Here is a 19,440-nt window from a genome sequence, read left to right as displayed (position 1 = left end):
TAAATGTAAATGTAATGTAAATGTATGCTCATCACAAACACAAGCTGTAAGTATGACTTTGTCGCTAACCGTAGCCTATTAGCAATGCTAACGTCTCCTGCATCTAGCATAGGTAGAATATGGTGGCCCTGAAGTGCAAAAGACAACGGCAAATAGGAAAACACAACTGCAAATAGGAAAATACAACGGCGAATAGGAAAACCCAACGGCAAATAGGAAAACACAACGGCTAATAGGAAAACACAACGGCTAATAGGAAACCACAACGGCAAATAGGAAAACGGCAAATAGGAAAACACAACGGCAAATAGGAAAACGGCAAATAGGAAAACGGCAAATAGGGAAACACAATGGCAAATAGGAAAACACAACAACATTAACTTCTGACGGAAAAGGTAGGGCCTATCTAGCAGAAGACGGACCCTCCTGATTTGACAGTCGGTATAAATTTAAGTTCCACTCACTAAAAACAATGACCCTCTCACTGGACAAATTGTCCAATAAAATGTTTTAATTAATGCAATTGGTTGCCTTGTATATTCTGTTCTATTTACCAAACTCCTTTCTTGTATTAAATTGAGCAGTTGCTGGTGTGATTGCTATCTAGATTAGATTCAATTTACATCAAGTAGGCTTCTACAAATATAAATGTTCAAGTTCAAGTATTTTATTGTAAGGTGCACAGAACAACACAGGGTCTGACTGGGCACGGAAATTCTTAGGACAAGAAGCAAAGCAACCTGGCATAACATATAAGTATGTACACAGAACATAACACATGTTAACGTGGTAAATTGTAAGTGGGCTGATGAATAAAAAAGTCCCATCTACTTCAACAGTCGAAAGTTAAATGTTCAGTAGAACAATAGTCCTTAATCATTAGCTACAGTACGCAGCTAGCATAGCCATTTCTAGCTCTGCTTCACAATATGGCTACCTATTGGTATAGGTTAATCATGTAATACATAAACGTTAATAAAGTATGAGACATATACATGATGCAACACACCAGTAACAAATTGATATTATGTGTTAGTATACCGAAAATGTCAGTAAATTGAGATGGTGCTGCTGTCTGTCCCGTCGAAAACCATTCAAACAGGTACTGTTCGTGTTTTTCAACACTCTTTCCTGTTAAAAGACAGACAGTCCGTCTGTCCAATAAGGAGGGTCCGTCTTCTCCTAGATAGGCCCTACCTTTTCCGTCAGAAGTGAATGTCGTTGTGTTTTCCTATTTGCCGTTGTGTTTTCCTATAGACCAATTATTTGTTTGTAAACATTCGGGTGCGTGCGCAATGTGGTTGCAGAAAACCCGGAAAGGATTGCATTTAAAACGGCAAAAGGACCACACGGATCATACAAATAGTTTAAGAGAGAAAGCGATTCCCCAGTGATCTGTCACATGATTGATTTGGATCACAAAAGTCTTGAAATTTGAGTGTGAATGTCACCCGGTAGACCGCATAGTCGGGTGGCAGCAATGTCTTCACGTCATGTCACAAAGTTCATAATTTTACAGTTCTACAGTCAATTCTACATCTAAAATGTTGAGCAGGGCAGCTTTCAAGAGATATGGGAATTCTGCTTTTAGCCAGCTGGTCCGATTATTTTTGTGATTTGTTTATAACTGGCAATCTGAATGAGACTGCGTCCCCGTTTTGACGTTAGCATCAGTCAGACTCGGGTCGCTCACTGGCAGGGTGCACAATGTTGTATTTCACTCCATTCAACACCAGAAACGTCTGGGAGGACTGCCTATTGTAGATACGAGCCTGCTAGCCAGTATCTCGGATTTCTTTAACCAAACCTGTTTCATTCATCATTTGCCGGAGAAAGCGACCTCCGTTAGCCAGGCTAGTTTTGCCCGATCACTTGGTCCGGCTATTTAAAGGTATCAGGGTCAAGTGACTTTTGTGCATAGACAAGTGAAACATAAATGTACTTGTCCAAAGGACAAGTGCCTCGATAAGTTAATGTCAAGCCCTGCAATCCAGTGGCCAGAGATATATGATGACCTGATCGACACTCCAAGTGTAATAGACCCGGGAGAAGTTCGTCTTTTGCAACCGACATGCGCAGTTGAGCCTGCTTGACAGTCTTGTGACGTAGGGTGATAATTGGTCTATTCACCGTTGTGTTTTCCTATTCACCGTTGTGTTTTCCTATTTGCCGTTGTGTTTTTTTACTATTTGCCGTTGTGTTTTGCACTTCAGGGCCACCGTAGGGAAGCTTCCGAAAAAATAGCCAGAAAACTAATAGCAGTCTAGCCTGTTGCTAACGCCTGTCTATATGATCTATTTTAAAGAACTGGAGAAAGGCAGGTGCAAGATACGTTAGCATTACTAATAACTGTTGCAGTTGTGATGAACATAACGCACCTCTTTTCAGCAACAGCTTCACAGCAAATCCTGCTTTACATTGTCCCAGGTTTTCAAAACCGTCCTTGGTGAAATGGTTTGAGCAAATGTTTAAATGAGTGTCGAAGTGCACAGGGATCTTCTACGCTAAAGCTAAAAGGTATACATCAGCCATTGAGTCAGTTAGCAAGACTCTAGCTCTTGCTCATCTGCTTTTTATTACCGCTGATTTGCAAGGAATGCAAGAACAGCTAGATAGCGAAAACACCTACACTGTAGGCATCAACTAGTTTAGCTTGCTAACGCAAGAGCATAGGTAGAATGTGTGATGATTGGCAATGGGGCTAACGCGATATTTCATGTTCCTGACTGTGTTTCATTCGAATAAATAACCCGCATAGGTAGAATGTGTGATGATTGGCAATGGGGCTAACGCGATATTTCATGTTCCTGACTGTGTTTCATTCGAATAAATAACCCGCGTTAGGTGAAGGCTAAATCTACAATTCACAATGCAAGTTTGTCCAGATCTTTGTCTGGTTATTTTTCAGCAAGGTATCTAGCTAATTGAAGCTGAGTTGAATCATGATATAGTTAGTTGCTAAGCTGTAACGTTCTACCCACCTAGTCGATCCAGTTTGCTTTGACAAAAGAAGTGGAAACAACTAAAGTTATCATTTCAAATGATATCTAGACAATCTGTTAAAAACAGTGTTGTGTAGACACAATAGATTTATTTGCACGTTTTTATTTAAAGTGTCCGTCTCCACCTTCGGTGTTTCAGTGAGTGCTGTTGGCCGTGTTGCGTTTCTGGTCCGCAGATTCACTCAGCGCCCGCAGCTGATCTAAATATTAATGAGCATACCATAAAATGAGAAAACCTAGCGTTTTTTCCCGGGAAAATTTCAGAGGAATTACCAGAGGGCATATAACAGCAACCGGACTAGTTTCAGCCCAACCAATGTTACATACCCTATTCGGACACCTTAAGGCACAGTGTGAAATACCCCAAAAACCCAGTCAATCACCCCTTTAAGTTAATGTCCAGTCATAAACGTCAGACTATTTAAGTTTTACAGGTCATAAATAAATGAGAGGTCAGACTTGTGTCATATATTAACAGCTATCAATCGGTCGTTGCAGATCAAGATCTCTTTTAATTATCATGGCTTTACTAGGCTACTTCATGAAGCGAAGTTTAAACAGCCACTGTTTGAAGTTTCTATCAGGAAAACAATTTTTTTCATTAACCCAAAATAACTTTTTAAACCCTTACTTTCAGAGAATAATGTAGTGGTTTGGCTACTGTGTAAACGTAGCCAAGTAGATACAACTCTGAACAATACAAATTAATGGATTCACAGCTTGACCTCTCTGGTAGTTCGGGTTCGTCTGGCCACAGTGTAGCCTACTACGCTGCAATCAAAAATATGACGTCCGAAACTTTTGTAATGGTTTTAGCACACGCGACGAAACGGAGAAAGTCAGTCCATACACAGAATAATGTAACGAATAACCCCGCCTCTCTTTTCTGTTTTCGCCAGTCCACCTTAAGAGACTCTCTTACATAGCGTATATGATTTCCTGAAAACGCCCCATGCCAAAAACTATAGGCCAATTTTACCTGCTCCGAATTCAGCTTCGATAGTGTACTGATCGGTTTTGATCCTCAATTGACAGTATAATATTTCGTGTGTGCTTTAGGGTCAAAAGAGCTGACTTTTCAGGAAAAGGGAGAAGCAAGATCACAGGCCACATACTTTGATGAAAAGAAGAACTTTCCAAAACGATTGATCCCTCGAGAGCTCCTTTTAGCCGCACATCGCTCGCGGTTGGTTCGGATCGCTCGGATCTGTCAATGTTGCACGGCCGTGGATCATCAGTGCAGCAAGCGCTTTCTATTTAAGGGCTTCTGCTTCTGCTTGGATAATAAATAACGTCCCTTGCCTCTTCTAGAAGTGCATGAACGGAAAACAGTGGATGTTGTGTTATTGTTTTCGAGCTTTTACACATCAGAAGTGTCACCATGCTCGGTAACGCTGGAATCTATGCTGTCAAGAAGAGGAAGAAGCCTGTTCAGAAACCGTAAGAATGAAATCTTAACCTCTGACATGCTTTAGGCCTTGGCTACATAGGCTAAAGTCTGATGGGCCTTTTAAGTTTACCACCGTAGAAGGCGGCGTTGAGCTGTATATTGTTGGTAGTTTGTCACATACAGTATACAAAATACAGCGTATTGTATAGTCTTCTAATGTATTCCATCGATCATAGATAAGAGTAAAAGCAACTAATAGTCTTTAGGTTTGCGAGACCGACCGCTTGCTTATGGTCCAGATTAATCTACAGAATGCAATATCGACTCAAGCCATAAACAATAAAGTAAATACTGGTTCGAAAAGTGCTGGCTGGGCTTACTCTGGGCTTCAGTAAAAAGCCAGTGTTATATGATTTTGATCTTCATATTCTACCTCTTAAAAACTCTTACGCATAGGCAGAATAATTCCCATACAGAAGTTATGAAAGTGAAGTAAAGCGCGTGTCTTTGTTTTGCAAAGATATGTGCACTCCTGGCCAGACCCGTGCTTCTTGACTTTGCAGGGTTACCTTAAGAATCTCTCATCGTGTATAGTTTTGGTCTGGCATGGAAATAGTACTCTTGCATTAATCACAATCAAGTTTGAGAGTCGGCTGCGCTCTCACGCGATGCTTACACGAGGGCGGGGGAAGCTGGGGTTCGTTGGCCTGAGTGTGTTATTGTAATCTGATATAGCTACGGTTTCTTCTCATTATGGGACAACACTTGCGTCTTAGTTTTTCTCTCCGTTTAAACATATTTTAGGGCAAGCAATAGAGACAATTGACGCCATCGATTTATAAAAAACAAGTTTTGTAGGGCAACAGTTCTGCAAAGAGTTTCTTATTTAAATTGGAGTCTGCCGTACAAATGCAGTGCACTGTATTGGAAATGTAAGGCTATCGCGTACAAACTTTACCCAATTCTTGGGTTTTGCTTTAGGGCGAAATGCGAATGAAAAGTAATTATGTCTCGAAATGTATTTGAATCCTAAAAGCAACATTTGTGTCGTCTGTGAATTCGTAGGCTATAGGTTGCTTTAAGGTTGTACGGGCCTACTATTCTAGACAGCCCAAACCTGTATGTTGTTGCCGTGTTTGTCTTATGTCCTCCGAATATACCCCTCAACCCCCCACCAAAATAAAGAGGTGGCCTGTGCAGACGTCTCTGTGTTCATGGAGATCAGGGCCAGTGCTGAGAGGGCTGAGGTTTCCTGGACTCCCATCTGGGTTTGGCAGCACAAAGGCACCATTGAGACTGACTGTAAAAAAAACTGTGGTCACTTCATAGTGGCATTCCAAAATACTTTTGCCCATCTAGTCTCTGCATTTCCTTACTCCCCCTCCCTTTCTATTCCCTCAATGCAGCCGGCCTGCTTTCTTAGCTTTCAGAAACAACGTTGATTTGCTGTGGATTAAGCATGTTCATAAGCAACTAAACATAGCTTATTATCATGTTAATCCACATGCAGGGGTTAATGTAAGTTTGTTTGGTGCTTACAGTCTCGTAAGACAATTTAACATCATATAGAGCCAGTTACACTGTAGTACATAGTATTTGTGTTATTAAACGGCCTACCTGCAGTACAGGGTTGGATAACTATGTTGGGCCTTTCTGCAGCTTGTTGTGATTACTGCCCAAGACCACTGTGTGAAAATATGGCTTCATTATTTCCTAAGGCTCATTAAAGTCCATGTGGGAAGGGAAATTGTGGTGTGTGTGATTGTGTGTGTGTGTGTGTGCAACACAGTGGGGGCCTTTGCACAGTCAACACTCTGTATAAGCGGATTTTCAATTGCATTATTTGTATAATATTACAGTTCTTAATCTATTTCAGAAAGCAACAAAAATCACATTATGAGAGTACTGGTGTCAACATTATTTTGGGCCAACTGCTGTGTGAAGGGATAAATGTTTTCCAACAGCCTACAAAGAGGATAGGTGTTGTGTGTGTGTTGTAGGAGAGAGAGTCAAACACTTGCCTGCGTACATACACACAGACTAACTGATAGAGCCGGGGCAGGAAGCCAAAATAAACTGACTGCACAATAACATAGTGGCCCATTGTTCTACTACAGTTTCTTGTCTACGAGGACACCACACCAGCATCAACTTAAACATCTACTTCTTTGAAGATGAATCCTGTTTGAAGCTCTGTAAACAAGGTCTGTCAAAGTTACATTTAGCTGCCTTATCTGTACCAGAAGCAGAGCCTTGGGCCTAATAAACCATGGCTTCTATTACAACTGTAACTATCATGCACAGCACATTACAAGCACATTAGGAATGTATAGGTTCATCTGATGAGTGGACCTATTTAAACACTCAAATGAACACTCTCCTAGGGCTACATATAAAACCTGACATATCATTCTACATGGTGGCATGAGTAGAAAGGAAAATTCAGCATACGCAACGATTTGTAAACATGGCATATGTTACAAGAACGCATGTTTCCAACAGGTTTCCAATCATAAATCATAAATAATTTTAAAAACGTGATCAAGCATTGTGCTCCGCACCTCTTACGCTTCCGATTAGCAACAAATGGTAATTATCAACGCCCTAACCTAACTGTACACTAGCACAACACTTTGAAGGATCTCTGGGCGTCTGCCATGTACCCCGAAAATGTAATTGTAGATCAACTGTCATGTCATTTAAGAACAGTGTACAGTATATCATGTAGAACACGTATTTTCTTCTGATACAACTAATGTTGAGTCATGTACCCAACAGAGAGGTTGTGCAGTCTCCATTTGTCAGCACCATTTGTGCATTACATTAATAAAATAATAATCACCTCCACCCTGTACCCATGCAAAGTAGGGCTTTTCAAGCCGAGCCACATACCGGTAGGTCAGATCCTCTGGACAATAGCCTACTTGAAAATATCAGTATAGAAACCCACTTCCTTGAAATTTACCAGAAGTGCAAATGGATTGAGTGATTTCTTGTTCTTTCACAGCAATGGCATAAATATGGCAGTTTATTTTTATAATGGATGTGCTACAATAATGTTAATTGGTTTGTACTTCAAATTAACGAAGTGATGTGGTCCGAATTTGAAGAAAAGTACTAGATGCAGGGAATAAAATGCCGTTGTGCTCGGAACAAATATAATAGTGTTGTGTCGTTCGGCCAAAGAGTGTTTCTATTAGTTTTTTTCTCGTCAGAATGTGCGTATGCAAGGTTTAGAGCTGCCATGGGAATGTCCGTAGTCTCCCGATGAGCTCAGTTTTCATAAATGCCGATTTGTGTATTAAATGTTGTCTGTGGATGTTTTTTGTGCATATGCACGCTTTATAACTGGATGTTTTTACAATTTGTAATAAACATTTTGAGTGCAGTGACTCCTTCCATTTCCAGTTGTGAGTCCGCCAGCCAGCCAGAACCTTTCCCGGACAGATGTGCATTCTCCCAAGTTCTTTTTGACCGTACTGGTGTCTGCCTCTTAGTCAGCCTCCTCCGCGCCATGGAAACAGTTGCAGCGTGCCTGATTGCTGGTGCAGGGTAGGAGCCACAGACGAAGATCCTGTGGGGGAGGAAGGGAGGATTAGGGGGAGGGAGGGGAGGTAGGGTTATCACCTCCCCTCCCTCCCTGGGTGCGGCAGAGGGGCAGAGGGGTCCGGGCAGGGGTTCGGGCAGATCCATAGCCCAGCGATACAATGCAGTGGAGGAAGCGGACAAATCCATTTGCGTCCGTGACTAAGAGAGCTCAGGTGGAAGGAATGCTGGGGTTCACCCCAGGACATGCACCAGGAGAAAGACATCTGAGAACGGATATTGTGAAATAAAGCAGCTTTGGTTTTTAGCGTACTGTCAAGGCTGGTGTGTGTGTACTGGCTTATGTAGTCAGGGAGTCAGGTGGCTGAGCGGGTAGAGCATCGGGCTAGTAATCTGAAGGTTGCCAGTTCGATTCCCGGCCGGTGCACATGACGTTGTGTCCTTGGGCAAGGCACTTCACCCTACTTTCCTCGGGGAGAATGTCCCTGTACTTACTGTAGGTCGCTCTGGATAAGAGCCTCTGCTAAATGACTAAATATAAATGTACTGTGTTGTTAAGGAAGTGGTTTATTGTAATGGTTGGGTGTAGACGCCTACCATGGACTAATATGCCAGATTCCAAATGTTTATCCTATTCCTGTGTATTTCTTTAATATACAGTGCCCTCCAAAAGTATTGGAACAGTGAGGCGAATTCCTTTATTTTTGCTGTAGACTGAAAACATTTGGGCTTGACATCAAATAATGAACGTGAGACCAGAGATCAACGTTTCAGCTTTTATTTCCAGGTATTTACATCAGGATCTGATGCACAACTAAGAAAATATCACATTTTGTTTGAATCCACCCATTTGTCATGTGATCAAAAGTATTGGAACAGATATACTTAAAACATATTTAAGTGAATAAGACTTAATATTTAGTTGCAAATCCTTTGCTTTCAATAACTGCAGCAAGTCTGTGACCCATTGACGTCACCAAACTTTTGCATTCTTCCTTTTTGATGCTTTCCCAGGCTTTCACTGCAGCCTCTTTCAGTTGTTGTTTGTTTTGTGGGGTTCCTCCCTTCAGTCTCCTCTTAAGCAGGTAAAATGCATGCTCTATAGGGTTTAAGTCTGGAGATTGACTTGGCCAGTCTAATACCTTCCATTTCTTGCCCCTGATGAACTCCTTTGTTGTTTTGGCAGTGTGTTTTGGGTCGTTATCTTGCTGCATGATGAAGGCTCTGCCAATCAGTTTGGTTGCATCTTTCCTTAAATTGGCAGACAAAATGTTTCTGTAGACTTCCGAGTTCATTTTGCTGCTGCCATCATGTGTTACATCCTCAATGAAGATTAATGAGCCCGTCCTAGAAGAAGCCATGCAAGCCCAAGCCATGACATTACCTCCACCGTGTTTCACAGATGAGCTTGTGTGTTTGGGATCATGAGCAGTTCCTTTCTTTCTCCAAACTTTAGCCTTTCCATCACTTTGGTAAAAGTTAATCTTTGTCTCATCAGTCCATAAAACTTTGTCCCAGAATTTTTGAGGTTCATCTCTGTACTTTTTGGCAAATTCCAGCCTGGCCTTCCTATTCTTCTTGCTAATGAGTGGTTTGCATCTTCTGGTGTAGCCCTTGTACTTTTGTTCATGAAGTCTTCTGCGAACAGTAGATAGTGATACCTTCACTCCTGCCATCTGGAGGTTGTTGCTGATCTCACTAACAGTTGTTTTAGGGTCTTTCTTTACAGCTCTCACAATGTTTCTGTCATCAACTGCTGATGTTTTCCTTGGTCTACCTGTTCGACGTCTGTCACTTAGTACACCAGTAGTTTTCTTCTTCTTCAGGACATTCCAAATGGTTGTACTGGCTATGGCCAATGTTTCTGCAATGGCTCTGATTGATTTTCCATCTTCTCTAAGACTCACAATTGCTTGTTTTTCACCCAAAGACAGTGCTCCGGTTTTCATGTTGTTTTCACCTCTAAATACAGTCTGCATAGACAAAACCTATCTTACCCAATCTGAACCTGAGTGTAGACATTCAGTGGTATTTATTGATTGAATAATGTATGTAATAGGACACACCTGGGCAACAAAACACACCTGTCAGTCATATGTTCCAATACTTTTGCTCACGTGACAAATGGGTGGGTTCGAACAAAAAGGTGATATTTTCTAATTTGTGCATCAGATCCTGATGTAAATACCTGGAAATAAAAGCTGAAACGTTGATCTCTGGTTTCACATTCATCGTTTGATGTCAAGCCCAAATGTTTTCAGTCTACAGCAAAAATAAAGGAATTGGCCTCACTGTTCCAATACTTTTGGAGGGCACTGTAAAAGTTTGATGGTAATTTAAGACCCATGAGCAGTAAGTCACCTGTACACATTACACAGTCAATGACAACCACGCCAGTCACTTTGAGTAGACAAAAGCATGGCAGTGTCATTGTAACATCAGAGGAGAGTCAGGGGTCTCTGTCGTCTGTAAATCTGCCACCCCAAAGAGAGATAAAGTAAAGCAGTTAATCTAACAGTGATTCCCCTGATATTTGTTCAGTCCCATGATGCATTGCTGCACACTGTGGAGGGGAATGAGGCAGGTGGGTATGGAGTTAGATTAGTTTCATAATTCAAACAAACAAACGCAACACGATCCAAACAAACGTAACACGATTCATACAAACATAACACGATTCAAACCAACAAACGTAACACGATTCAAACAAATGTAACATGATTCACAAATGTATTTCGTGATTCACAAGTGTAACGCGATTCACAAATAAATGACCCTATTACATTTGTTTGCAACCTGACAAACACAAGTTACAAATCCCTGCATTCGTTGGTGTGAATCCCTGCATTCGTTCGTGTGGATTTTTGGAACTTTCCTGACGCGCTTAGATTCACAAATGCATTTTTTCTAAAAGATATCCTCTGCAGCCTATCAGATTGTCTCTTCCAATTGTAGCCAATCACATTACAGTAACGTGTCTATGTGGACTTCAACAACCTGCCATAATGACGGACATCGTCTCCTTTAGATCACGAGCAATGTCGTCTGGTAGCATGTAGGTGAAATATTGCTTGTTAATCTTATTAAACCGATGATCATACGTGATTGAATATTGTTGAGAATGGCAGGATTCATGTTTAGTCATTTTCCGTGTTTCCTAGGCTAACGCAGAGCCCGTCTACCCATATTAGACATTCTCCGGTGATTGGCTAAAATTGGAGACATCTGATAGGCTGCAGAGGACATCTTTTAGAAAAAATGCATTTGTGAATCTAAGCACGTCAGGAAAGTTCCAAAAATCCACACGAACGAATGCAGGGATTCACACCAACGAATGCAGGGATTTGTAACTTGTGTTTGTCAGGTTGCAAACGAATGTAATAGGGTCATTTATTTGTGAATCGCGTTACACTTGTGAATCACGAAATACATTTGTGAATCGTGTTACTTTTGTTTGAATCGTGTTACGTTTGTTGGTTTGAATCGTGTTACGTTTGTTTGGATCGTGTTAAGTTTGTTTGAATCGTGTTGCGTTTGTTTGTTTGAATTATGAAACTAATCTAACTCCATAGGTGGGGGGAGGGGTATTTCAAATGCTAACTTTTGTCTTGGCAGGCATTTTTTGTAAGTGAGGTCATTTTTGCCCTATTTCTGGGAAGGTACCTCTTAGATCTAAGGCCTGGAATTGAGTTATAGCCGAATTATGTGCGGGGAATTCAATAGGCAGTCGGAAAATCTGCAATATAATGATGACCACAAATACTGTAACTCTCTGATTTGAAGCAAACAAGCTATGGAAATTGGAATGGAACAAAGTAAAAAAATGACAGCCGACCTTTCATCCTAGAGATCTGAGGGAAGAGGTGGAGCCCCGTTTGCGGTTTGAATCAAGAAGATATTGAACTGGCAGAGGAATCTGTTGCTTTCAGTGATTTTAGACCTTCAGCTTCAGCAGCTGGCAACACCCTGTGTAGAAGACCTGCATTGAAAGCTACAGATCATAAAGAGGCAGTTATTCCAGACCAAGACTGAGCCTGCCCTGAGCACAGGCTTGACTGTGCTGGGTTAGTACAGTCAAGAGGGTCTCAGTCTTTATGAACTAGAAAACACTTAAACTGAATGGTGTGGAGAGCATTTACTGTACAGAGTAGAAAACATTTATACATAGTGAAGTAGAGAACATATGTATTGCACCCACTAAATACTCTCCATCAGATCTGGGGCCCTCCAGGGAACCCCTGTCGGATTTGGGCCCTCCTGGGACTCTCCATCAGACCTGTTACCCTCCGTCAGACCTGGGACCCTCTCTTCTAGGCTCAGACCCCCCCTTTTCCCCAGCAGTTCTGACCATGTGTGTCTGATTTGCAGTTAATGACATGTGTCCCCTAAACCTGACCGTGGCTTACAACAAGGGTGGTCCGTGACCTGCTCACCCCTCGTTACCCCTGCAGTCAAATACCACTCTGAGCTCAGCATAGTAAACACATGCTCCAGAGCAGCCATTTACACGGTAGCAAACATTTCTGATGCAGTGAGAAAAGAGCAGTGACATGAAGTGAGTTGTAGGACCACTGTGTCCATCATTCCAGTGAGGGGCAAGCAAACTTCAAGGCTCATCCATATTCATCCATCACAAAGCTCTTTTTTTCTTGTGATCTGTGCCAAAAGTCATATCAATGTTACCTCAAGATTTCAATCTGAAGGGATGAACTTGTTCCGTTATGTGTTCTGGTGCAGGACAGTCTGCTAACTGTCACAGTGTATTCTCCATACACCCTCACATTGTCCTCACGAGTGAAGGGTGTCCCTCCTCTAGTGAATGGGCTTATGAACGACAGTTGCTTCACTAATAGCTCTCTCTGCTCTGCTGTTTGATTGGAGGCCCTGTCTGTGCCCCGGGCATTCTCACTGTCTGGTCCAACTTGTATCTCAGTCAGCTAACGATGAGACACAGGCTCTGGTGTTTATGAGACATGTTTATGAAGGGCTTTGTCCTTCCTGCGTCGGGTCTGGAGCCAGAGCACTGCCATGCCGATGCTCGGTCTGGACTCTCTCTGGTTTACGAGCACGTCACACGCCCCACACAGAAGGGCGCCGTTCTCGAAGGGGAAAAGCTTGGTGGCCGAGCCCGGCTGATGGGATTCAGTCATGTTTCATATCTTTTTAAACACTCGTTATCCATTTCCCTCTATAAAGCACAAGGAAGCGTCTCTCCATTGTTACATGCTTCATGCTTCTTATGTTACTGCACAGGAAGCTTTTTAGTGCATGTGATCGTTGCCAAGCATTACAAGCTTGTGAAGTATAGGATGTGAATCTTCCATTCGCACTGTTCAGCTATGGCTCCCCCACTATCACACATAGACGGCCCTCTAGGAGTTCCAGCAAAATTAGATCTCAGTTCAGCTGAAGGCTGGTGTAGTTGTTTTCGAGACATGGTACTGTCTACATGAACCATGTTCTTCAATTTCAGCATTCATTAAATATAATACCCGTAAGCTTTTTGAGTGTCATCTCCATCACAACAATAAAATGTGGTACTATTATATAATATCAGCATAATCTTTTCCTGTGATCCGACCTGGGACCATATCTCTGTGTCTCATTGGCTGTGCAGGAAAAAGATCCCAGGCTCAGATGGCAGCAAGTCCAACCCCTCCAAGCGACACCGGGATCGTCTTAACGGGGAACTGGACCGTCTGACGGGCCTGCTGCCCTTCCCCGAGGATGTGCACACCCGCCTGGACAAGCTGTCCGTGTTGCGACTCAGTGTGGGATACCTGAAGGTCAAGAGCTTCTTCAAAGGTGAGTCTCGGAGAAAGTACACGTCAGTTCAGCCCAACGAGCAAAAGAGAAGCGGTTGTAGAATGAATCAGTCAACACTGGCATTTATGTTTTTCTAAAACAGTACACAACAGCTCAGAAGGTGATAGACCTTTCTGTTTGGATCTACTGTAAACAATAACTAAATTCTGCTCATTTCCCTAAACAAGAACACGTGTGTAAACACATCTGAAATGTCTGTCTGGCCTTTCCTTGTTATGAAGCTATTTTAACATCTGTGGGTTGGCCAACATTAATAAATAGTTGCTATAACTTTAAACAGGCCCACACCCATCCCGTTAGTTTAACCTGAGTCACCGAAATGTTTTCGGCTCTGGAGACGTTTGTCTGTTCACAACTAGACAACAAGAACAACCCCGTCCACTAATGTGTGGGTTTTATCAATTATCCTTAGCCATGAATTTAATAGGAATGTTGGTGAATTATGGCAGTTTGGAAATATAACTTCTGAAACTCAGTTATCTGTTTTCCAGCCCATACTGTGTGTACCACATGTCACCTCAGTCCATTAATGTCCTCTCATGTTGTTACTGTAGTGCAGTGACAGATGAGTTTGGGAGCAGGTTTAGGGCAGGTCTGTGAGTCTATTCGTGAAAGAAGTCTCTGGAACGCCAGGCATGCTGAGAATCTGATTTTAGGAAAAGGGCACATCCTGAAGCGTGTGTGGTTGACTTTTACCGGATTCCCTAGCCAAATCACAAGTAGTAATCACAACTGATTTAATTAAGTAAACCTTTTCTTTTCATGAAATAAAAAGATATAACCTATGACCTTCAGAATAGGAACCATCTTGATTTTTTGGTTTTGTAACCATGACATGCTCTCAACAGCTGATCACATCCTTTAAATCTCAGGACAGTCATGAGGCTAAATACAGGGTTCCAACAACAAAGTTGAAACTAATGATGACTCATTTGACTCAGAGCCATGATTCATTCCTGTCAAATATCACAAACACCCACAACACGTCCAGCATGGAAGGGTTGCAAACACATCAAAGCCCTGTTGTTGGCAGAAGACCAGCTGAGTAAGTTCTCAAGGCGCCTCTGGCTTTGCTATCAAGTCCTATGAGTCTGGGAGTACTTCTTCCTCAGTCTGCACAAGGTGCAGCACACAGCTGCCCATTGGTCACCATGGAAATACAGCCTACTCCTGGAACTGTTGTGGAACATAAATGGCTTTTCCAGTTTCCAAAATAATCCCCATTCATTTACTTCTGTGTTAACGTAACTCTTATTGCCATGGAGGAATGCAAGGTGCTGAAAGGGACTGTGAGGGTGGTTGTGGGCAGCGATGACCAAATAGATTTATGAGCTGTTAGAACAGTTTATTTAAAGTGTAGCTCTCTGCAGTGTCTGAGGCGTGCTCAGGTGACCGTGTGCTAGAGCTGCTGCATTTAAGAATGAACGGGTGGTGTCACCAACCCCTGAAGAGGTTACTCAGCCCTTCTCAAACTCAGCAGAGATGGCATTCATAAAATGTCTCAACTCCTCCCATCTCCGTCACACCCTCTCACCTGAATATTTTAAACTCTCAAAAAACGAGTTTCTGTCGCCCTTCTCAAGGCAAGCGGTTTGATTGTGGTGTTACAAACTGATAGTAAGTTGTGTTGAAGTGTGTTGATGCTGGAGACTTCAAGTATGTTTAAATGAATAGTAGATGGGGGGTGGTAAAGACCTCATCTTTGACCCCCTGGCTCTCTAGCGTGAGCTGCTCCCCAGACATCTGTGTGGAGCCTGTAAAACCAGCAGTGTCAAGGCTGTCCTGCCAGTTAAAAACATCATGGATACCCCCCCCCTCTCAGCCATGGTTGGAGGGGACACATTCCCGTTCCTCTTGAACACATAGGGGTCAGTATCCTGCTGCTGTCTTAGGCATGCAGGCATGTGTAGAGTTTATTCTTCTTATCTGGATATACACTACTGGTCGAAAGTTTCAGAACACTCCCATTTTATTTTTATTCTTTTGAAATTTAAGCAGTTCAAGTCCAGTGAATAACCTGAATTGGTACAAAGGTAAGCGGTAAACTGCCCGAGGTTAAAAAAAATAGTTGGTTTTTTAATTAACAAAGGAAGACAGACAGACCATTATAACACTTATAAGTGTTGGTCTTTACTTTAGATAGAAATTGCCAAGAAAGCCAAGGTGACAGTGAGAACACTTTCCTACACCATCAAAAAGCACTTGGAAACTGGAGGAAACTCTGACAGGAAGAGGTCTGGCAGACCCAAAGCCACAACAGAATCAGAAGACAGTTTCTGAAAGTCAACTTCTTGCGTGATAGGCGGCTCACAGGACAACAGCTTCAAGCACAGCTTAACACTGGTCAAGTAAGCTAGTCTCAGTTGAGGGTTGAAAGTAATGGTTTGAGGGCTCTTTTGCTGGATCCAGAGTCACAGAGTGAGTGGCACCCTGAACCAAAACTGCTACCACAGCATTTTGCAGCATTTCAACTTTCAACTGAGACTTGCTTACTTTGTCCAGTGTTAAGCTCTGCTTGAAGCTGTTGGAAAAATGGGTGTGTTCTAAAACTTTTGACTTGTACTGTGTATATATATACACATATAATTCATTTCTTAAATGCCTATATTACTGAATGAATCAAATGTCAGGAGGCTGTTTGAAGAAGCCCAAGAAGACCATGCAGGTATTTTATGTTTTATGAAGGGTTGTGCTAGACGCTTGGTGTAAGACAGAGACATGACTGAAAACGTAGTGTTTATAAAGAACAACCATAACAAAGGTGGCCATTCTAATCCTTACATCGTGTTGCCTCTCTGTCCCCTCTTTTCCCAACACCCGGTGAGGTGAAAGGTCAAGTCAGAGCCCCAGGTTCAAAGACTTCGTGGAGATGTTCCAAACTGTCTCCACATCCAGGAAGGCTGTGCTCTCTTCTTCCTCTCACTCATAGCTTTCAGGTCAAAGTTCTCCACAGGAAAAAACACGACTTTCCAGTTTGTGCAGAGAAGCACACACACAAAAACTGTGGGAAAGTTTATCTGATGGCTGTATTTGCAGCTCTTGTGACTTTAGGCATCAAGCAAAAAGCAGACTGCCCTCCAGACGGCGTTGTGCACTGTTAGGGATATCCACTTAGGATGGGGTTTCTCAAAGAGAAAAGGGGTTTGTGAGCTAGAACCACCTGTTTACTAGAACGAGTGGCATGTTAATGGGGGTCAGTGGCAACCCCCCAACCTCCACAACCACCTCTGTCCCCCACCACCACCCCTACCATTCCTGTCATCACCTCTACCCACACCACCAACCCTATACCAACAACCCTGCCTCCCCTCAGAGAAGTCACCGTGGAGTTGAACCAGCATCTAGGCGTCCATAGCAGCCAGGCCTAACTGTTCTTCTCGCATGCCATGAGGCCCACCCTCTGAGCTTTAAACCCAAACTCAAAGGAGCTGGAACCCGTACATTTGCCATGGTTCATTCTTTGTTTCATAGAACAATTGCGCCCAGATAGCATACATAGCAACACTTAGAAACTGGAACCAGCGGAATCATCAAACATGATTTCCTCAGCTCCCCCATGGTGATGGTAAGAGTCTTTGATCAGTCAGTGTGATGCTGGTCATTGTTCCTGCTCAATTTGGAGAATACTTCCTATGTTAAAAACATGAGGCCTGTGACCTGAGCAGACTTCCGTCTCCCAAACCAAACTGTGTTTCCAGCCATTTGTGTGTACCTGTGCATGAACAGAAGCTCCAGGACTGGGTTGGGCTGTTTGACTGGAACCCTCTGTCTAGCTGAACAGGGATTAAATGAGCAGGCCTATACGGCTGGTCGTGTCATTGCAGTGTTTAGAGACATGTTGTGAATAGATGGTCTGGATCGCTGGTTCGTTGTGTATGGTCTGTAGTATTCTGTAGCCTACCTTTAACTGTAACTTACCCTGTTCTTTAGCATACTATTAACTGTAACCTACCCTGTTCTGAAGCCTACCGTTAACTCTGACCTACCCTGTTCTGTAGCCTAGCAACAGAAGAATCGGTTTGGTTTGGTGGTAGGTGGATGGAGCAGGTGATAGCACAGTCCAAGCATCTGCACTCTCCAAGATGGTATCAGCCAGGTCAACATTTCAGGGTTTTAGTAGTCAAAACAAACGTACCCAGCTCTCGTGTGGAGACAAGCTCAGGAGAAATTCTGTTAAAAGCTATGGAGAATAATGAACAGACAGGTTTTCAGGGGATGCTGTAACCATTTAGCAAACCTTGTGTGTGGTTCAGAAAGAGACAAGACACACGGTTGATTGAAGCAGTTGTGTGTTCTTATTCAACTGATCTGATTAGCAACTTGAGTGTGACTTGGAAACTTAGTCCTTAGATTGTCTAGATAGTTTGTAGATTATCTAGCTAGTTTTTCGATCTCTAGATAGTTCTTAGATTTTCAGTTTGTTACCCCAAAAAAAGACGGAAAAAAACTATGCCTTTTCAAGTTCATTGAGAACATCCTTGGCCTGTTAGTCTTTTGTGGTGCCAGTCATGTTTGGAAATGAGTGTATGTTGATACCTTTGACACACACAGATGACACCTATACACAAACACACAGATGGCACCTATACACAAAGACACGCACACAGTGCTTCAACGTTGGCAGAGGGTGTCACTCTGCATGTCTCAGAGACATCCGCTCTTGTTTGTTATTGAATGACGCTTAACTGAATATCGGTGTGTTTCCTTGAAGGACGTGATGTTTTGCTTTTAAGACTCTATAAATCTCAAAGTAATTCACCTGTCAACTCAATATCAACATCTCAGAGGAAAGAAGGACATTTCACTGAGGTGACAGGTTTTATTATCATTGAAGTATTGCCTGTTGGCTCTGGGAGCATGGCTCGCCTTTCAGAATATCGTGAGAAGGCAAACGACCACTGGGAAGCGGTTTTAATGATGTTTTCATTTCTGCAGACTTGAGTTTGGTGGAAGGCTCATGTTTTTGGTTTCTCTGGCCCACGCCTGTACTTCTCCACTTTTCTTCATATTTTAACTTCTTGCTTTAGTTGGCAGCTGTTGGACTCAGCCCACTGGGTTTACTGTGACATTTAGTAACTTCCACAATGGATCAGGGTGTTTATTGAAAGCCGTAATCAACAGACCTAAGTCTGGAGTTTGAGGAGCACTGTGAGACTATCATAAGGGGGGGGGAGGTCTATGTGTAAGTGTGGTGGGTGAGTCACTTATCTCTCAGGGCTTTGAGGAATCTGGAAATATTAACAGCTAAATGTCAGACAGGACAGATCACACAGTTTCCCGTACATGATCAAAACATTTTGGATGAAAAAAATCCAATGGTTTAGCGTTAACTAACTTGATGCAGACTTTTCAAAGTGCTATGCTTTGGGTGTTTGTTATGCTGTCTATTGCAGCCAGAGGTCATATAAAAGTAAACGTTTTTATACTTCATTTGTCTTTGAAGAGATCGATAGATTGTGAAGTCACAAAATAATACACACCTTAACCATGAACTTTTATGATAACAGTGTTTTGTTTGGATCTTCCTTGAAACCAAAGATAAAGGAGGCTAAAATTAACAGGAGATACAGGATCAACAATGATGTTTGTCTCCAAACTATTCCCGTACCACCACAATCCACAAATCTTTTATTTTCCTCTCAAGATCTGTGGTCAACTCGCTGGCAACTCGCAAAC

At 42.5% G+C, this 19,440-nt stretch overlaps 1 protein-coding gene across 1 annotated transcript in view; it reads left to right on the top strand.

Moving 5' to 3' along the window:
- The first annotated feature begins 3,931 nt into the window (after positions 1–3,931).
- Positions 3,932–19,440, top strand: part of LOC124484985 (aryl hydrocarbon receptor-like) — a 32,014-nt gene continuing 16,505 nt past the window's right edge. Inside the window, exons 1-2 of the mRNA XM_047046164.1 lie at positions 3,932–4,442; positions 13,556–13,743. Of these exons, the coding sequence (XP_046902120.1) occupies positions 4,384–4,442; positions 13,556–13,743 (247 nt within the window). The 5' untranslated portion in view covers positions 3,932–4,383. The remainder of the gene's footprint in view (positions 4,443–13,555; positions 13,744–19,440) is intronic.

This window comes from Hypomesus transpacificus, chromosome 23 (assembly GCF_021917145.1).
Source record: "Hypomesus transpacificus isolate Combined female chromosome 23, fHypTra1, whole genome shotgun sequence".
Taxonomy (NCBI): domain Eukaryota; kingdom Metazoa; phylum Chordata; class Actinopteri; order Osmeriformes; family Osmeridae; genus Hypomesus; species Hypomesus transpacificus.
Note: the sequence above shows the minus strand (reverse complement) of the source record. Positions and strands in the feature narration are given on the sequence as shown.